This window comes from Carcharodon carcharias, chromosome 14 (genome assembly GCF_017639515.1).
Source record: "Carcharodon carcharias isolate sCarCar2 chromosome 14, sCarCar2.pri, whole genome shotgun sequence".
Classification (NCBI taxonomy): domain Eukaryota; kingdom Metazoa; phylum Chordata; class Chondrichthyes; order Lamniformes; family Lamnidae; genus Carcharodon; species Carcharodon carcharias.
The window spans coordinates 119,761,065-119,781,088 of record NC_054480.1 but is presented as its reverse complement, the minus strand read 5'-3'; the positions used below and the strand labels follow the sequence as shown (position 1 = coordinate 119,781,088).

General features: G+C 43.0%; 1 protein-coding gene across 1 annotated transcript in view; it reads left to right on the top strand.

Moving 5' to 3' along the window:
* adamts10 (ADAM metallopeptidase with thrombospondin type 1 motif, 10) overlaps window positions 1-20,024 on the top strand; it is a 187,651-nt gene that overhangs the window by 7,176 nt on the left and 160,451 nt on the right. Inside the window, exon 2 of the mRNA XM_041205392.1 lies at window positions 937-1,275. Coding sequence (XP_041061326.1) covers window positions 1,179-1,275 — 97 coding nt within the window. The 5' untranslated portion in view covers window positions 937-1,178. The remainder of the gene's footprint in view (window positions 1-936; window positions 1,276-20,024) is intronic.

Sequence of the window (20,024 nt, the reverse complement as noted above, 5' to 3'; positions counted from 1 at the left end):
TATAAATATGTAAGAGTGCAGGCAAGTATCCCAATTTTTCACTAAAATTAAAGCAAAGTATGACAGATGCTGGAAAACTGAAATAAAAACAGAAAGTGCTGGAAGAAGTTATGCAGAAGAGTCACATTTACCTCGAAACATTAACTCTACCTGCTGAGCATTTCCAGCACATTCTGTTTTTGCCCCAATTTTTCTAAGTTTTTATGCCAGATGTGCTCAGTTCTGGGCAGCTTATACAGCATTTTAATATAGGATTGCTTATTCTTCAATACAATGTAGCAAAACTATATTTCACTGTCCAATACTCTCAATATTTCCACCTTTATCACAAAAAGCCAGTAAATACACCACTTGGTTTTATTTACATGAAATAAAACTTTGTCCTCTGGGTCAGTAATTAGCTGTCTAGTTTATAATGTCTCCAGATTTATTACACTAATTGCCTTGCTTACACTGCAGACATAATTGGTGTAATATTGGGTACTTGGGAAAAAATAAAGAAACAATGGAAATGAATTACCGTGACTTCAAAAGAAATCAAATGTGCATCAGGACATTTAAGTCTAGCTAACAAAAACAGTAAATGCTGGAAATACTCAGCAGGTCAGGTAGCATTTGTGGAGTGAAAAACAAGAGTTAACGTTTCAGGTCGATGATCTTTCAATAATGCACTTGACCGGCTGAGTCCAGCATTTTCTGTTTTTATTTCAGCTTCCCAACATCACAGTATTTTGTTTTTGATTAAGTCTAGTTGTATCTGATGTGACTTGAGATGCTTCCAAGCAGACTGTTTGCAAAGTAAACATTTGTAATCTGTCCATACAATTGTAAACAGCATGACTAGTATATATAAAAAAAAACTTCTTAAGGTTCCTTTTCAAGCCTTTTTTAAGGGCTCCAATATTATTAGACTTTTATGTATTTTCTTTCTTACAGAAGTTACATCACTGTGAAGATCTTTTGATGTTGCATATTGTATGGAAAAGTTATCACCTCAACAGCACATTAAGTGAATTAAGCCAACTGCTTTTCAGCAAACTTAGCCGTGCTCAGAAATGGCCACTGGGAAAATAGAGAATAGCATCCAAACATAAATAGAGTTTGGAGAGAAGACATGTTGGCACAGTGTGATTTAGCTTGGCACAACACTCGCTGCTCTGATTCTAGTGTACTTAATTATGGAAGTTGTTTGGAGGACTGTAACATGGATTTTATGCCTCACGATGGCTCCCTCAGCATTCCACAGTCACACAATTCACTCAATGAATTCACAAGGTAATATTTTTAATGTTGGTCTGTTTTCACACAGGTTAAGTTGAAAAGTAAAAAAAAGTTGTATATCATGGTTGTTAAGCAAGTCTGAATGAATCAAAGCTAAATGCACTAACAGAGCGATTTGTTTACCAGTAATGTGTTCTTTTTCAGTTTGTCATAAATGTCAGTGTTTTACAAATAATGAGGCACTTGCTGATAGTTGTTAGGTTACATGAAAAAATCTGGAACTAGAAGTGCCATTCAGCCCACTAAAAACCATTCTATTCATTGTCCATGCATGATTATTTTATCAAGGACTTCTCTCCTGCATCACCTGCTGATCTCTGGAGAACACTAAGTTATCACATGGAAATAAAATCAAGCATTGCTGTTAAATTTTACCAAAGTCCTCAATCCCGCTTCTGTATTGCGATCGTACAGCACCTTTTAAAAGATGCCGATTGACTACAATTCAATTTCCATCTCGAATGGTTGATTTCACAAATTCACTGTCCTTACAGAGACTTTTCTTCTAATCTCTAACCTTGCTGGAGACTTGAGTTTCATGGCTGTTTTCCCGAAGTAACTATCATTCCAAAATATAATTGCAAATAATTTAGCAAAACAGTATATCGTAAAATTGCATGTTGCTTTACATCCCAAAACTATTCATATAATTATGCAGCAATGTGCCATTCAATTTTGATTGTGCTAAACAATGATCAACTTTTATAATTCTATGAAAATATTACGGTTTTTAACATGCACACAGATGTGTACCTTTGCTGAGAACCTTTCCTGTACAGTCTGATGCAATCTGTTGCAGTTTGCTAAGGATACCAGAGGGTAGACCTTCTCTGTTTGTATTGTGAAAATACATTGCTCTATATTGGAATACATAGGCATTGTCAGTTTAAAGTTTATGAAATAAGGTGTACAACTGACAACTATATAATCTCTCAAAACTAATTGTTACTTATGTTTTATCTTGCCATTTTCTCAAAGAAATCGTATAAATCAACTCAAAAGAGCAGATCCAGACTTGGCTGATTGCATGGTTGAGAAGAGAGCTAAGTAGTAGACCAGATGTTCAGTTCTAGCTTTTTTTCATCCCACACATTTACAGAATTGACCTCATGGACTTGGTGGATTTTGAGGCCCCATTCTAGTCAGACTGGTCTGTAGCGATCAAACTCATTGAACATCCACACTGCTAATGAAAAGACATAAACTATGTCTAATTTATTTATATTTTGTCTGTAAAGCAAAAAAAATGTCCTAGCTGCTATGTTATAGACTTTTTTAAACATTAGGTTAGCATTTACATCAAACCTGTATGGAGGTGATCTTAATTCTTTCTGCAAAGAAGCTAAATTTCTGTGTCAATTTCAAGCTGTCAATAATTTTACTGCAATATTTTAAGCCAGTAGTACTTTGCAATTCACTTCAGTACTGGTATTTAATGTTTGGCCACTGTGGAATGATTGGGGCCCACTCAAATTGTTAGGTTTAGAGTACATCAAATGTACCTTGAAGTGAGTGCCTGTTTCTCCAAGAATTACATAAGGAAAGCAGGCGAAGCTGTGGCGTGGCAATCAGTCAGATTGCCACTCTGCTCCTAGTTACTTAGCCTAAAATGAAGCCACACCTTTCTCGCCCGACCTTCCAACTCAGGCCAGGTGAGGAAGAGGTGCAGTGCAGTGGGTTCCCGACACTTTGTGCCGAGGGCAGCTGAGTTAAAAGTAAGGGGGCCAACACCCACTTTTTTACAACACTAGCTGCTGTAAAGCAGGTAGGTTTAAAGGTCCAGCCACTTTGAGAAGCCAGGGAAAAGATAAGTTTACAAGGCAGCTGGATAGGATTGGGAGGGGTTGTTTGGGTGGTTAGAGGAGGGGGTCAGGTAGTCAGTGGGGGGTGGTCAGTGAGAGGGGGTTGGATGATCAGTAGGGGGTTCAGGTGTAATCAGGGTGTAGGGAGGGTAGTTGGGTGGTGGGGAGGGCAGTCAGGGAGGTGCGAGTGTATTCGGGAGTTGGGAGGGCAGTTGGGGGCATACCTTGGGAAATCGGGGTGTAGTTGGGGTTGTTGTTGGGAGGGGTCCCATGAGGGTTGGCGGGGTGGGGGAGTCCTGTGAGAGGGTTGAGGGGGTCAATGCTATAGTTACCCAAAAGTTAGAAGTGGTTTTAATTCTTCTAATCTTTTCTGGGTACCTATTCCTGTAAGATAGCCAGAACCATCCAAAGTTTGTGATTTAAATAGCAGTTTTGGATGGTTCCCAGTGTAGGGCAATTGCCCATTAAAAGTTTGAACTTCCCAGGCAATTGCCACTCAGTCCTTACCTGCCTTACCTGGGAACCTCCGGGGGTGGGGGTGGGGGGTGGTGCTGGGTCCCCAGCACTCCTTTGGAGTACCTCCCCCCACCCACCCCCCCCAGCACATATGATGGCCCAGGGAACTGAACAACACAACTTTTACGTAATAATTGACAATGTTTTACTAGATATTAAGCTTTGTAAAGTAGATATACTGGGAGTAATTGAAATTGGACTACTCTACACTATGGACAATAATTACTCACGCTACTAAATGGGCAGCAACAGAGTAGAGTCACATGGGATTCAAAATATATCCGCAATACATGACATATACTGAAGAAATTCAGGATTGGTATTGAAACATCATTCCGAGGCCAGAATTTTACGCAATCCCACCTCAGGCCCCACCTGCCCCACGCCCTCCACCCGCATCCCCCCCCTTCCCACAACCAATGGGTTCTGAGGCAGGGGGATCGTGACATTGCATGAACGGGATTCCCTCTGAATTCCCACCCACTCCAACCTCGCGACGATTTTACAGTGAGGCAAGCAGGACCACAGACAGGAAGCCCACCTTCGCCCCGGTTGAGGCCCTTGTGGCCACTTAAGGGCCTTTTCCCACCCAGCCTCAATTTTTGGGCTGGTAGGCGGATGACAGTGTGGAGACGGAAACATGGAAATGAAGAGAGTTCGATGTCAGGGGAGGGAGGGTGCGCTTCCATCAGAAGCCCCCTTCTGAATTGGGGCACTCTCCTCTTAAGGCCTGGTAACCTCCAGATCTCCCTCCAGCCCCGCCCCAGGCTTATCCCTGGAGATTCCTTGGGATCCCCAGGCCTTCCCTACCCTCCCTGCCCTGTGACCCCTGACACCTTTTTCTCCGGTTCCCAGGATTTAGGCACAGGAAGTTTGTGCAGGGCCTCTTTTGGCCACTGCATTGCTGTTCTTGGAGGGACTGGAGAGCTGCCGACCAATCTTTTTTTTTTAATTCATTCACAGGATGTGGGCTTTGCTGGTTGGGTCAGCATTTATTGCTGATCCCTAGTTGCCCTTGAGTAGGTGGTGGTGAGCTACCTTCTTGAACCACTGCAGTCCATGTGGTGTAGGTACACCCACAGTGCTGTTAGGAAGGGAGTTCAAGGATTTTGACTCAGTAACAGTGAAGGAACAGTGATATGTTTCCAAGTCAGGAAGGTGAGTGACTTGATGGGGAACTTCCAGGTGGTGGGGCTCCCATCAACTGCTGCCCTTGTCCTTCTAGATGGTAGTGATCATGGGTTTGGAAGGCGCTGTCGCAAGAGCCTTCGTAATTTGCTGCAGTCCATCTTGTAGATGGTACACATTGCTGCTACTGTGCATCAGTAGTGGAGGGAGTGAATGTTTGTGGATGTGGTGCCAATCAAGCGGGTTGCTTGGTCCTGAATGGTGTCAAGCTTCTTGAGTATTGTGGGAGCTGCACTCATCCAGGCAAGTGGAGAGTATTCCATCACACTCCTGACTGGTGTGTTGTAAATGGTAGACAGACAGGCTTTGGGGAGGCTGGAGGTGAGTCACTTGTCGCTGGGTTCTTAGCCTCTGACCTGATCTTGTAGCCGAAGTATTTATATGACTAGTCCAGTTCAGTTCCTGTTCAGTGGTAACCCCCATTGGGGGATTCAGTGGTGGTAATGTCATTAAACATCAAGGGGTGATGGTTGGATTCTCTCTTATTGGAGGTGGTCATTGTTAGGCATTTGTGTGGTGTGAATATTACTTGCCATTTGTCAGCTCAAGCCTGGATATTTTCCAGGCTTTGCTATATTTGGACATGGACTGCTTCAGTATCTGAGGAGTCATGAATGGTGCTGAACATTGTGCAATCATCAGCGAATATCCCCACTTCTAATGCTATGATGGAAGGAAGGTCATTGATGAAGCAGCTGAAGATGGTTGGGCTGAGGACACTACCCTGAGGAGCTCCTGCAGTGATGTCCTAGAGCTGAGATGACTGACCTTCAGCAACCACAACCATCTTCCTTTGTGCCAAGTATGACTCCAACCGGCGGAGAGTTTTCCCTTTGATTCCCATTGACTCCAGTTTTACTAGGGCTCCTTGATGCCACACTCTGTCAAATGGTGTCAAGGGCAGTCACTCTCACTTTACCTCAGGAGTTCAGCTCTTTTATTCATGTTTGACCCAAGGTTGTAATGAGGTCAGGAGCTGAGTGACCCTGGCAGGACCCAAACTGGGCGTTAGTGAGCAGGTTATTTCTAAGCAAGTGCCGCTTGATAGCACTGTTGATGACCCCTTCCATTACTTTACTGGTGATCGAGAGTAGACTGATGGGACGGTAATTGGCTGGGTTGGATTTGTCCTACTTTTTGTGTACAGGACATACCTCGACAATTTTCCACATAGCCAGGTAAAGGCCAGTGTTGTAGTTATAATGATTGGCCGGCAGCTCTTCAAGGCAGGACTTCCTCCTGAGTGAGGGGTGGAAGTCCTGTCTTATGCCAATCGACGTTCACTAGAGCATCAAATGGCACCCGGAGCTGTAGGAGTCGGTGGAGATGTGTTTCCCCCCAACTCTTTGGATGGCGGAGGCTGAGCTCACACCATCCTAAGAATTCAGGCCCTAATGTTTCCATAATTGTAAAGTATCTTTTCTGTTCTTAATACACTTTACTCTCAGATCGTATTGATATACAGTAAAGACCTGCCTTTCGCGACTTCCTTGTTTGCATTTTCACTTAACCGGGCTTTGTACTTTGTACACCGCATCGCCCATCGCGTGAGCATTGTTCACTTATGTGCATTTGAAATGTCCTAATCTCTGCACTTATTCTCTGACAGGTACACCTTTTGAACACAGCTCAAGTGTGGGATTGGTTAATTTACTATCAGAGAGTAGGAATAGACTGAATATTAGGTGGCATATCTTTTCTCAAAGAGTGTTGAAGCTCTGGAGTATGATACAGGCAGGTGTGGTAGGTGCTGGCTCTCCGAATAACATCAGAGGAAACTGAGCTAGTTCCTGCTGAGGACAGAAATCACATAAAACAGAATGTAATTGTCTTTATAAATATTTGTAATCCTTGGTTCACGTGACCATTTTGGCTGGTTTCAGTGACCTGAATGGGGGGATCGGAGAGGAATTTTCCAGGATATATGTTGCCCCTTGTTGGCCCTGGGTTTTTCTCTTTTTTACTGAGTGTGATTTTTAACTGGGTTGGGAACAAAACTGCCAGTGCTAGAAATTGGAAACAAAAAACAAAAATATGGAATGTACACAGCAAGTCTTAGAGCTTCAGTGAAGAGGAACACAGGTCATTGTGGAGCACTGTAACTGCCCAAACCAATGCTGCCCTCGCATGGTTGAGACCTTTCTAACTGAGTCCCATTCAAAAGCATGTTCCTCCTTTGTGATTTTGCCATTTGTGAGGTTTCGTGGGAACGTAACCCCCATGAATAGTAGGATTTTACTGCATCACATATGACGATTGATGAATATGCATGTCCATTTACATAGCTGAATGTATAAGGCTTCGATGTCCTGCATTGTCTAGTTTAAATCCACTGTGATACCAGTAACTACAACCTCAATTCCCCATTCGCCAACAGTCCCACTTCCCTCCAACATTGGCCAACAGTGTTCGCTTGGCCACAATGCAAAAATAAAAGGCAACACAAAATAAAACATTCCAAACCAAATGGATAAATGAAATTGTGATATATTACATGTAAAAGTTAACTTATCACCTTTGTGCATTCTTTTGGTATTTGTCACCCTTGTACCTTCGCCTGTTCTGGAGCTCCTACCCCTGTATGAGTTTCAGTGAAGGACATTGAAAATGATTATGGGAGATGATCTCAAGCAAACCTAAGCCTAGAAGGCCTGGCTGTAGACTGCGCTATCTTGCCATGGGCAGCAGAGGTTTGAGCTGGCTGACTGACGGACAACAGCAAGGGCAAAGGCAGAATGGCAGTGGTGGCAGGATGAATGCTGTCTTCCTGAGAGAGGACAGCAGGTTCATGCTCCATGGAGCCACTGCCATCCTCCGAGGCTACGCCTCAGCAATCCTAGTAATCTGTCAGATTGCTGGACCGTGCTAACACACTGCAAGCCCCTTTGCACACTGCAACCCACAACCGCAATGGCAGCAGTCTGAGCTTGTATGACACCAAGCTGACCTCGCATGATAGTGGCCTAAGTTTGCAATGCAGCACTCTGTTGCTCTAGAAGCTGAAACATCGGCCATCAAACGCTGCTTTACAATTGAGTCCACAAGCATACGAATGGAGTTGGCTGCCACTTCTATATTGGAAAGGTTGGGCTCTAAGCTTTGTGCAAAGCCCTGTGCCAAGCTCTTTGACATTTACTGCAGGCTTTCTGTCAGGCTTCTTAATACACCAAACACTGCATTGTGTAAACCCATTAGCCTTCTTCTAGACGCTGCCCCATTAAAGTCCTCAGCTGAGTCCTTTGTAGTGGAGCCCATTGTAAGCTCAGCCTCTGGCAAGCTGGCACCTGCATTATGCCCCTTGCCCTGGCTACAGGCCACTTGTGCCTGCTGCATCTCCATATGCAGTTCCTGTCTCTGTGCTACCTTCTAAATTATGTGTAGCGTCAGTATCAGAGCTGGTGGCTGCGAGTGTGGAATTGAGTGACCATTCTTCTTCAACATCACTATCACGCTCCATTGTTTGACCAGGTTGCACTTCTTGGGTATCTGAATGGAGAAAGGCATGTGGGTAGGTTTGGTGAGGGATAGGCACAGGTGGGAGAAAGCAAGAAGACGCATGCTTACACATGCAGCCTGTAAATCCAAAGAGAGTGTGGGATGAAGGAAGCTGGGATGTGAGTGGGATGATTAAGTATGAGGATACTCTCACTTTCGATGCTTTTGGCCTTGGCCTTCAACATAGCCAAAAGATGAGTACGATCTTTTCCAGGGGAGTAAGGATGGCATCAGTGCCTACCCCTGCCGGATGCTGCCGCCTCCTGTTGTGCATCATCATGTCCTGCAAGAAAGAGGGAAGTGTGTCACTGAGTGTGGCGTAATGTGGTTGGGGGCGATGTGGCTTCATAGTTGAATAGCTGGCAGTGTGTGCAAGCTGTGAGATGTGGCCATGAAGCCTGCAGCAGCGCTAAGTGTGTGACGGGGAGATGAAGCTATGAATGTTCAACATGAGTTGTGGTTGATTGCGATTGTTGGTAGGTGAGTGAAGTGGGCATGGTGCATTGAGCAGGGTATGAGGCCTGCAGCAGCGCTAAGTATGTGATGGGGAAATGAAGCTATGAATGTTCACATGAGTTGTGGTTGCTTGAGATTGTTGGTATTGTTGAGTGATGTGAACAAGGCGCATTGAGCAATGTGGGAAATGATATTTGAAGACCTCACCTTAACCACTCATGTGAGGTAACTGAACTTTTTACAGAACTGCATCCAAGTCCTCAGGGCTAGACTCCTGACTTTGACTGGCACAGCTATCTCCTCCTGCTGCCTTTGTAAAGTTTGTCTGGAGAGTTTGCTGAACCCTTGTGTATATATGGCATCTCTCCTCCTCTACATCCCCTCTACCAAGGCCTCCAGCATAGCATCATAAAACCTTGGCACCCACTCTCTCTCATGTTCTTTATTTGAATGTTCCCCACTTCAAAATCATTTCTAGAATGACTTTCAGCACCTGCTGCAACCAGAATGTACCTCCCCTTTTAAGAGAGGAAGGCTGGCTTTAAGTAGTAACAAATACAGAAAACACCGGATATGCTCATCAGGTTTGGCAGCACCTGTGGAGAGAGAAGCAGAGTTAATGTTTCAGGACTATGATCTTTTATTCGAAGTAGCTTATGTAGCTTTAAGTGGTGCTGGCCTCTCTCTATTTTGCGCCCCCTGCTCAGGTGTGCAGCCACTCAACAGCATGCTTAGCACTGGTTACACAATACAGTTATTTAAATTAGCTGGCACAAAAACTGCTGCACTGGAAACAACAGGTGCAGGGTGACCCCCACATCATGATACCTGCATCTGTTTTCTGACCCTGTTCTATTTTGTAGCCATGGTGTCTGCAGTTGTTGGATCATTTAAACATGTCTGATGCATTGACCTGGGTGACATGAATCTGTGAATAAATAGTAAACTGAAACTGTACAACATAATGTTATTTTTATAACCTTTTATGCTTATCTTTCTGTCTCAATTCAGTATATTGGGGAAACATAGTAAATCACTTATAAAAGGGAGAGCAAGCTTAGGGTAGTATTGCTTAGTTTATATGCCCACTCTATAGGAAAAAATTAGCCTCAGGAGAGCATTGATGCATGACATTTTTTAAAGTAAATTTTAGTATTGGCATGAGCACACTTAAGTGAGGACCCTTCCTGGGCAATGTTACAGACAAATACTAGAGCATCTCCATAGAGTTAACTGGGGACAATGCTTCAAACTAGCCTGAGGGCTATGAGATAGCACGGAATCCTTAATTGCCACACACTGAATTCAAGACCTGTTGGATTCCTGGGATTGTCTCCCACTGGGATCTTGAGCTATTTTAAAATCACTGGCCCTGCTGTTCTATATTGAGCAGTTCCAGAATACTTCCCATCAGTGATGGTACTGATGTAGCCTAAGAAGACTGATAGAGCAGGAAAACAAACAGCTTTTTACCTGAAAAGGGAAGCTAATTGAACAAGAATTACTTTCCTTCCAAAAATTACTGATGTAATGTTATACAGAACCAATGTGCCTGAAAACCTAGCAAAAATGGGAGTAGGCAGTTTTTTTTTCATAAGTAATGACCCAGTAATGAAATTGCAAGAACATAAAATTTTGAAATGTGCAATCTCAGGGACCTTTCACATCAGCGCTTCTGATATATCTTCCTTTATCCTCAACAGAGGATTCCACCTCCCCAACTCCCCCACCACTATGGTTGACAGGTGCTCAACCATGTCCGACCCACTTCCCTCACTCCTGCTCTCTCCCCTTTCCTCCCTCCCAGAACAATGATCATGTTCCCCTTGTCGTCACTTTTCACCTCACCGGCCTTCACATTCACAGGATCATCCTCTGACATCTTCACTATCTCCAGCATGATGCCACCACCAAACACATTGTCCCCTCTCCTCCCCTATCAGCATTCCAAAGAGACTATTCGCTCTGCAAAACCCTGGTCCACTCCTCAATACGCCCCAACACCTCATTCCCTCCTCTTGGCACCATCCCATGCAATTGCCGACCTTTTTATCTCCTACCCTTTTATCTCCTCTCTCCTCACCGTCCAAGGCCTCAAACAGTCTGTTCAGGTGAAGCAGCAATTTACTCGAACAACTTTCGATATAGTATACTGTAAACACTGCTAAAAATGTGGACTCCTGCACACTGGGGACACCAAATGCAGATTGGGTGACCACTTTGCAGAACACCTCTGCTCAGCCTGAAGCATGACCTCGAGCCGCCACTTGCTTAACTGCCATTTTAATTTATCGCCTTGCTCCCTCACTCACATTTCTGTCCTTGACCAGGTGCAGTGTCCCAGTGAAGCTCAATGCAAACTTGAGGAACAGCAGCACCTCATCTTCCAATTAGGCACTTTACAGCCTCCTGGACTCTTGAGTTCAACAATTTCAGACCATTAATTCTGCCCACCATTTTGTTTCTATTTTTTAGCCATGTGCCAGTATGAATTTTGTTTTTCATATTTTTGCTTTCAGACAGAGCTGATCATTACGCTGTCATTCACAGTCACTCTGGACAAATGCTCTGTTTCTTTATTACAACTATTACCATCCTATTAGTGTTTAGCTATAAATTATGTGAAGATGATAGCGTAGTGGTAATGTCAGTGGACTAATAACCCAGAGGCCTGGGCTAATGCTGTAGGGAATAGTGGTTCAAAACCCATGTAGGCAGCTGGGGGAATTTAAATTCAGAATCACACAGTGCAGAAGAGGCCCTTCAGCCCATTGAGTCTGCACCGACATGTGAGAAACACCTGACCTACCTACCTAATCTCATTTACCAGCACTTGGCCCATAGCCTTGAATGTTATGACATGCCAAGTACTCATCCAGATACTTTTTAAAGGATGTGAGGTAACCCGCCTGCACCATCCTCCCAGGCAGTGCATTCCAGACTGTCACCACCCTCTGGGTAAAAAAGTTTTTCCTCACATCCCCCCTAAACCTCCTGCCCCTCACCTTGAACTTGTGGCCCCTTGTGACTGACCCTTCAACTAAGGGGAACAGCTGCTCCCTATCCACCCTATCCATGCCCCTCATAATCTTGTACACCTCGATCATGTCGCCCCTCAGTCTTCCCTGCCCCAATGAAAACAAACCAAGTCTATCCAACCTCTCTTCATAACTTAAATGTTTCATCCCAGGCAACATCCTGGTGAATCTCCTCTGCACCCCCTCCAGTGCAATCATATCCTTCCTATAATGTGGCGACCAGAACTGCACACAATACTCCAGCTGTGGCCTCACCAAGGTTCTATACAACTCCAACATGACCTCCATACTTTTGTAATCTATGCCTCGATTGATAAAGGCAAGTGTCCCATATGCCTTTTTCACCACCCCACTAATAGGCCCCTCCACCTCCAGAGATCTATGGACACACACGCCAATAGTAATAATAATAATCAATCAATTAATTCAGTTAATAAATCTGGAAAGGAAAGCTATTCTCAGTAATGTTAACCATGAAACAATCACTATTTGCTATAGAAATGCATGTAGGGAAGGAAACTTGCTATCCTTACCTGGTGTGGCCTACATGTGACTCCAGCCCCACAGCAATGTGATTGACTCTTAACTGCCCTCTGAAATAGCCTAGTCACTCAGTTAAAAGTCAATCAGGGATGGGCAACAAGTGTTGATCTTGCCATGACACCCACTTCCCATGAAGGGTGAAAAAGACATCTTTGTCATTTAATCTCTAACCTATTGTTCTTCCACCGCCCCCCCTCCACTTAGACCCTTTTCAACAGCATAAAACTCATACATTTCTACCTACCTTCAGTTATAACTCAAAATGTTAATTCAGTTTCTCTCCCCAAAGATACTGCCAGACCTGCTAAGTATTTCCAGCACTTTCTGTTTTTATTATCACTCAGCAGAGGGTGTCGAGCTGTTTGTATCTTGCACTTTCAGCAACTCTCAGTGGAAAATAGTCAACATCAGGCAGGAAAGGATAAGTCTGACTAACAGTGAGCACCATTAACTGGCCTGCCTCTTGTAACTTGGGGAGAAATCCTTCCTTACTGTTAATTGATTTAGAACAAGAAGGACTATAATTATTGGTTCCTTGAGCATACCTATTTACCTGGCCAGGATGAATGCTCTTAAATATTCCACATCTGTTTGTTTAATGATGCACACAGAGCCACTTGAATTTATAGTTGCCAGTCCTCTGATACTGCTTCTGTAGAATGACCCAAGGGCATGTGTAGACCCAAGGGCAGGCAATATGTAATTAGTAGTTTTTCAAATTGCGGATATACACCAAATACTTTGCATGCCTAAATTCTACACTGTCTCCTGTGAACTGTCGTTTTAGCTTCCTGGAGCATTGTTTTCTGTGACTCCGTATGTATTGCAAAGGAAACAAATTATCAAGGGAGACTGAACATTAAGACAAAGAAAACATTCTGTTTCTTAATAAAAATGAACTGTCATATAGTTTTAAAATGAGCAATTTCCTCATCTGACAATTTTCAGTGTTTTAAAAGTAAAAGAAAAAAAAAGTCTCACTTACACTAAAGTTGCACTGTCAATCTGGAGCCCAGACCCAACTTGGCTCCATAGAGAAACAGTGTGAGAATCTGTGGGGGAAAGTTCCCCACTGCTTTGGTTTAACATCAATTGCAGCAGGGATGCACGTTTTTATCCAGCCCATGTTGAGATTTCAAAGAATATATCAGGGAAAATAATTCCTAAATAAATAGTCATAGCATGAAGAAAACACAAATAATTAGGGGCTAACACAAGATTCTTTAAATATTTTGATTAGTATTTTTTTTAAATCTGTTTACTGTTTCAGTCCATGCCCAGCCCATGGGAAATGAAATGACAGTGTAAATAAGCTCTGAAGAAGAGTCATACGGACTCAGACGTTAACTCTGTTTCTCTCTCCACAGTTGTCAGACCTGCTGAGTTTTTCCAGCATTTTCTTTTTTTATTTACCTGTAAATGAGCCCCCAGCCCAGGCTTCAGGAAGCGACTGTAAAGGGCAGGGACAGGAACAGAACCATAAAGAAAGGGATTAATGATTGGAGCCACATTTAAAGCCGCTTATTTTTGAGTATCATACGTTTCCTTCGACAGGTTTTTTCTGTCCTATTTTCTAATATTTCAAATGCCGTTTTCTAACACTTAGAGCAGTGTCTGGGGTGAGGAACCAGCTGCGGATAGGCTGACCATAAATAAACTGGGAGTGTCAACGTGCTAAAGGACGGTCTGGTCGGGTAAAGCTTTGAAAATTCTCAGAGAATCGTTGGAATCTCAACAGAAACATGGTGTTAAAATGTTCACTTGCATCGGGATGTGGTTCAGTTCGTTACATCTCCCTGTGCCATCCCAGTGTAATTGAAAATGCCTGCATTAAGCTTCTGAATATCTCTGCGCACCAATGGTTAACTCAGGAGGAAATACATCCATGAGAAGCAAATTTCTTTCAGGAGTTCAGGATGTAACTATCGCAAATAAAAATAGGAAATGCTGGAAAACTCAGCAGGCCTGACAGCTTCTGTGGAGAGAGAAACAGAGTTAACTTTTTGAATCTGTAACCCTCTTCTTCAGAGCCAAGGAACTATTCCAGTTAAGTCAGTTAATCTTAAAGCAAACCTGCCTACATCAGAAACAAAACTCTTATAAGGTGACCTCAATGATAGTTAGAAGTTTCCTCGCAGTTATTAAGTATTGTTTGGGATTGTTGAATATTAGCTTCTCTGCTCATCCTCACCGAAATCTCTCCCAGGGTAGAATAAGATTGTACCTTCACCCCCTCCCCCTGTCTCTGTGTTAACATGGCCTCTGCTAAATGTTTAATATTTTATTCTTATTCAATATGACAAAGAGAACGCCTCTGTGCTGTTCTGCCATTAACAGTCTTGTGTTTCCGGTTCTAAGTTGGAAATCCAGAACTCAGTGGTGCCTTATGAATCCCTGAGCTGTTTACCAGATTGTGAGAGGTTTTTTTTTACCAGTTCAAGGCTACACATTGCTTGTTGGGGGCATTCTGTGATATTCCCGCTCTTAAACAGCTCATTTTGTTACCATTTCAGTTGGCGTTCAGTGCAGGCCCTGCTCTGCTTTTTCAAACCGACCCTGCCCATTTCTGTTTGCTGCCGCTCTCCTATAACACAATGGGGGTTGGCCTCAGGACCATACTATCCCTGGAGGATGTGAAAAGGAGGACGCCAGAGCATATCGGAGAACCACCCCATAACAAAATCTAGTCCCTGAACCTAGTTTAGCAAGGGAGGCAAGTTCAGACTGTGCCATCTTTTTATTATTCATTCATGGGTTGCGGGCATCACTAGCTAGGCCAGCATTTTATTGCCCATCTCTAATTGCCCTTGAGAAGATAGTGGCAAGCCAAACTCCACCATTTAAAGGTCACCACCAGTGGCAGTCACAGCCCACAGTGTTCATGCCTCTACAATAACAATGCTCATAAGGAAAAGCAAACTCAGCCATCACATTAAAGCAGTGGGTGAGTTGAATGTTTCTGTATTCTTTCTAAAAAAAAAAATTAATTTGTTTTTTATGTGTGTGTGGCCCACGACTGATGTGTTAGTGGCCCTTGATAAGGAAAAGGTTCCCCATTCCTGACAGTGTATGTCAATGGAGGCTTCAAACTACATGTAAAAAGCATTTAGGATTTCTTGAATCTTCTAGACAGGAGAATTGGAAGTAGAGGCAGTTAAACAGTGTATTGTCCAGCTGGAACTGACACAGCATCATTGTATTTACTGAACTCAGCTGCAAATATAAGTGTATGGATGTAATTGATCACAGATTTACCAGCAAGTATCTCATCCACCTTGCATAACATGCCACCAGGATCACTGGACAGGATTTTTCCACGAAAGAGATGCATGACGCCAGGTGGATGCTAAAGCAGACATTTGGCACTTCTATATTCTAGTTACTGACCCTCATCGGGGACTAAATATAAGCTCTCCAACTGCAACAGGAGGTAGTAGTTCACATCTTGGACTTGGGAGCACAATTATGATGTTTGGCTTCGCATTGGCTTTTGGGTTGCAGCTGCTTCAGTATTTCATGACTCAGTTATGCTTAATTCATTAGGGATCTCCCTTGGTGTTCCATTAACTATTTGGAAATTGTGTATTGGAATTCCAGTTACCATTTTCATTTGGTTCTTAACAAGTTAATAAAATGAACAGTGTCAATTGTATTTCTTGTGTGGAAATGTGCATTAGTTTTTGCTTGCAAAGTTTGTAAATTCATGGAATCATAGAATGGATATAGCATAGAAGGTGTCCATTCAGCCCGTTGTGACTGTACTGGCCCCCCAAAGGAACAATACCACTCCCCTGCTTTTTTCCGTGCAGCCCTGCATATTTTTCCTTTTCGATAATGATCCAATTCCCTTTTGAAAGCCTCAATTAACCCTGCCTCCACCACACTGTCTGGCAGTGCATTCCAGATCCTAATCACTCATTGTATAAAAAAGTTTTTCCTCATGTCGCTCTTGCTTCTTTTGGCAATTACCTTATATCTTTGCCCTCTGGTTCTCAATCCTTCAACCAATAGGAACAATTTTGCCCTGTCTACTCTGTCCAGACCCCTCATGATTTTGAATACCTCTATCAAATCTCCTCTCAACCTTCTTCTCTCTAATCATTCTACGCAACTGAAGTTCCTAATCCCCACAACCATTACCTGAATCTTTTCTGCAATCTTTCTAAATGCCTTCACATCCTTCCTAACGTCTGATGCCCAGGTCTGAAGGCAAAGCTCCAGTTGAGGCCAAACCAGTGTTTTATACAAGTTTAACATAACTTCCTTGCTTTTGTACTCTATGCCCCCATTGATAAAGCCCAGGGTGTTGTATGCTTTATTATCCACTCTCTCAACCTATCCTGTCACTTAAAATGATTTGTGCACATATACACCCAGGTCCCTTTGCACCTGCACTTCCTTTAGAATTGGACCCTTTATTTTATATTGTCTCTCGTGTTCCTCCTACCAAAATGAATCACTTCACATTCTTATGCATTAAATTTCACTTGACACTTGCCACCTGTCAATGTCCTTTTGAAGTTCTACATTATCCTCCTCATGGTTCACAATACTTCCATGTTTTGTATCATCTGCAAATTTAGAAATTGTGTCCTGTACACCAAGGCCTGGGTCATTAATACATATCAGGAAGATCAGGGGTCCTAACGCCAACCGCTGGGGAACTCCACTATAAACCTTCCTCCAGCCCAAAAGAAAACAAGCGTTCACCACTAATCTTTGTTTTCTGTCATTCAGTCAATTTTGTATCCATGTTATGACTGTCCCTTTTATTCCTTGAGCTCTAACTTTGCTTAGAAGTCTGTTGTGCGGCACTTCATCAAATCCCTTTTGGAATTGCAAGTTCCTGTGGGTAAAGCAGCTGTATTTGGCTTGCCACTGTCACTGTTTTTTAAGACTTACCGGGAATTTTTTAAGGTCCTTTATCAATTTATTTTGAGTCAAGAAATTTTCCATATGTTTTATCTGCTGCTAGACCACTTGTTTATTTAATTCCCGTACAATCAAATAAATAGGAAGTTGTCAGCACCTATATTGAGGCTAAATTGAACACACTCTTATCCTTTTTCACTCCACTGGCCTCTTCAGGAAAAGAAAATGGATAAGGAGTGTAGGAAAGATGAGAGAAAAAGAGATTGGAAGAAGGAGGAATGAAAACTATTGAGACTGCCAAATAGAAGGAGGTTTGAGTTAAATTAGACTCATCGGGTTGAATCTTCCCCCCTCTGGGGCGTGTATGGGAGTGCTTCCGATCGGCGCCCCCGATCGGAGGCGCAGCACCATTTTACATGTGCGGGCCAATTAAGGCCCATCCAGCGTGACATCCACACGGAAGCACTATGCGCCCCCTGTGCGGGTGGGGGGGGAATCCCAAAATCGAGAGTGCGCTCTTTCGTGCATGCGCACAAAAGAACACACTCATCTCCCCGAGGCTAAGTGCAGCCTCAGGGAGATCGTCTGTAAATGTAAAAATGACAAAAATAGGAAAATAAAATTTCCCTTACATGTTCCCTCATGTGACAATGTCACATGAGTTGGGACATGTCCATAATTTTTACACAGTCTTTATTAAATTTTTTTCAAGCCTACATGAAACCTCATCCCACCCATGGATGCGGTTTCATGTTTTTTCTCACTCCTGCTGGGGCTCCTGGCCGACCCGCCAACCTTAAGGTTGGACAGGCAGGTCCTTTAATTGTTTAATTGACCCTGTCAATGGCCTCAATTGGCCATTGACAGGTCGGCGGGCGCACAGCTGATTTTGCTGCTCTCCGGCCTTCCTGCAAATTTTAATCGGGTGCAGTGACATCTGGAGCTCCCCACAATGTCACCATGCATCCTTTTATGCATCGGCGAGCGGGGGCAGGGTCCTCTCCCGCTTGTCGACTTGTAAAATTCTACCCATAAACTCATAGGTATTTGCAGCACAGAAGGAGGCCATTCAGCCCATCCTGTCCACACCAGTCAACAAAAGATCTAACTACACTAATCCGATTTTCCAGATAAAGTGTCCAAATAAGATTGAGCTGGATGCAAATATTGCTATAAAGAGGTTTGATATAATAGCATTAGTATGGATATGAATTTGGTTAGGGCTGGACTGGGAGCTGAACAATCCTGGTCACAAAATAATCAGCAAGGATTGAGTAAGAAGAACTTGAGGAGATTAATACCATTAATCAAAGGTTCCATCACAGTGTGATAATATGCAAATAATGTTAGAAAATGATCAAAAAAATATCTATGTTAGAGTTATGGACTAAGGAGAGAACTCTTACTCTCTATAGCAAGGGTATTATAGACTGAACGTTGTAAAGGAGATGAAGAAGAGGATTAGAAAATAGTGAAAGAATAACAGTGCCATAGTAATAGCTAATTGCAATTATTCAAAAATGGATTGTAGTATTTTCGGTGGTAAAGAAGCTGAACTGTGTCCCCAAAGCTGCTTTCTACATCAGCAGTGTGTCCTTAATCTAACAAGGATCTAATTTATCGCAGAGCACATGGACATCACTCGTGGTGCTGATTGTTATGAATGGTTGTCAGAAACACAATGACCTGAAAATTCTGACAAAGGTCATTGACCTGAAATATTAGCACTTATTCTCACTCCACAGATGCTGCCAAACTTGCTCAGTATTTTCAGTAATCTCTGTTTTTATTTCAGATTTCCAGCTTTCACAATATTTTGCTTTTGACCTAAAAGTTGATATCTGCTCTTTGCTTGGCACAGAGGAGTTCTTTGAAAGCCTGGAAGGCATCAAGTTTCTTGACTCTAGCCCTGAGAACAGGGACTTAATCACAATCTGCTTTTGTTGCAATGATAGTGGTATAGGAGATTTATAATTGTGCCTTTTGGGTCGAAGGACACCTTGATACTTGTCATTGGCTGATTAATTCTGCCTGACTGGAGCCAGGGATTATATCCTGGCATACATTAGTGATATTGCCATTTTAAGTCAGATTAGGGATGGGCACTATATAATCATGACGTTAACAGATAACATAGCTGAGAAGACCAGGACTGACTGCAGAGGTTGAAGCTTTAACATAGGCATTGCTGAAGTTATCACGTGGATGCGAGCAACAGACAGCTGACCAGATGCAGGTGAAAGCCACTGTGTCCTCAGCCAAGCCCAGAATCAACCCCATCGGTCCATTTGTCTGGCAGGTTCATTCCAAATATGACATAATAGATGGGCCTTTTGACACAGAAACCACATCAGCGACAATCATGTTAATGAGCCTGAAAGGAGAAGTAGAGAGGAGAGACGCATTCATGACCCCGAAATGCAATGAGGGGGAAGAGGGAAGTCATAATAGAAATTAAGCATTTTTCTCTAAAATTCAGTTTATTTCAAGCTCCTATTATTCTATCAAGCTGCATAAATCAGCTCCGCTCAAAGAATGCTCTAGCTCATTTTTGATCGATTTGTTAACATCAGTAGTTGTTGAAAGACAGACACGAGAGTGAAATCAAGTCACTTAATGTAATTATAAATATCTTGTATGTTTTCTCAAAGTATGTCTTTGGTTGGCAGCCTTTTATGAATCTAACAGATAGTTATATAAATTTATTGTGCCCTGGTCAATTTTTTTGAAGGTATTTTCCAGCCTGACCTTTTGCTGCAGCAAGTCAGGCAGTAACTGTGGAGAGAGGAACAGAGCTCAGGTCGATGACCTAGTGTCACAACTTCTAGTGAAA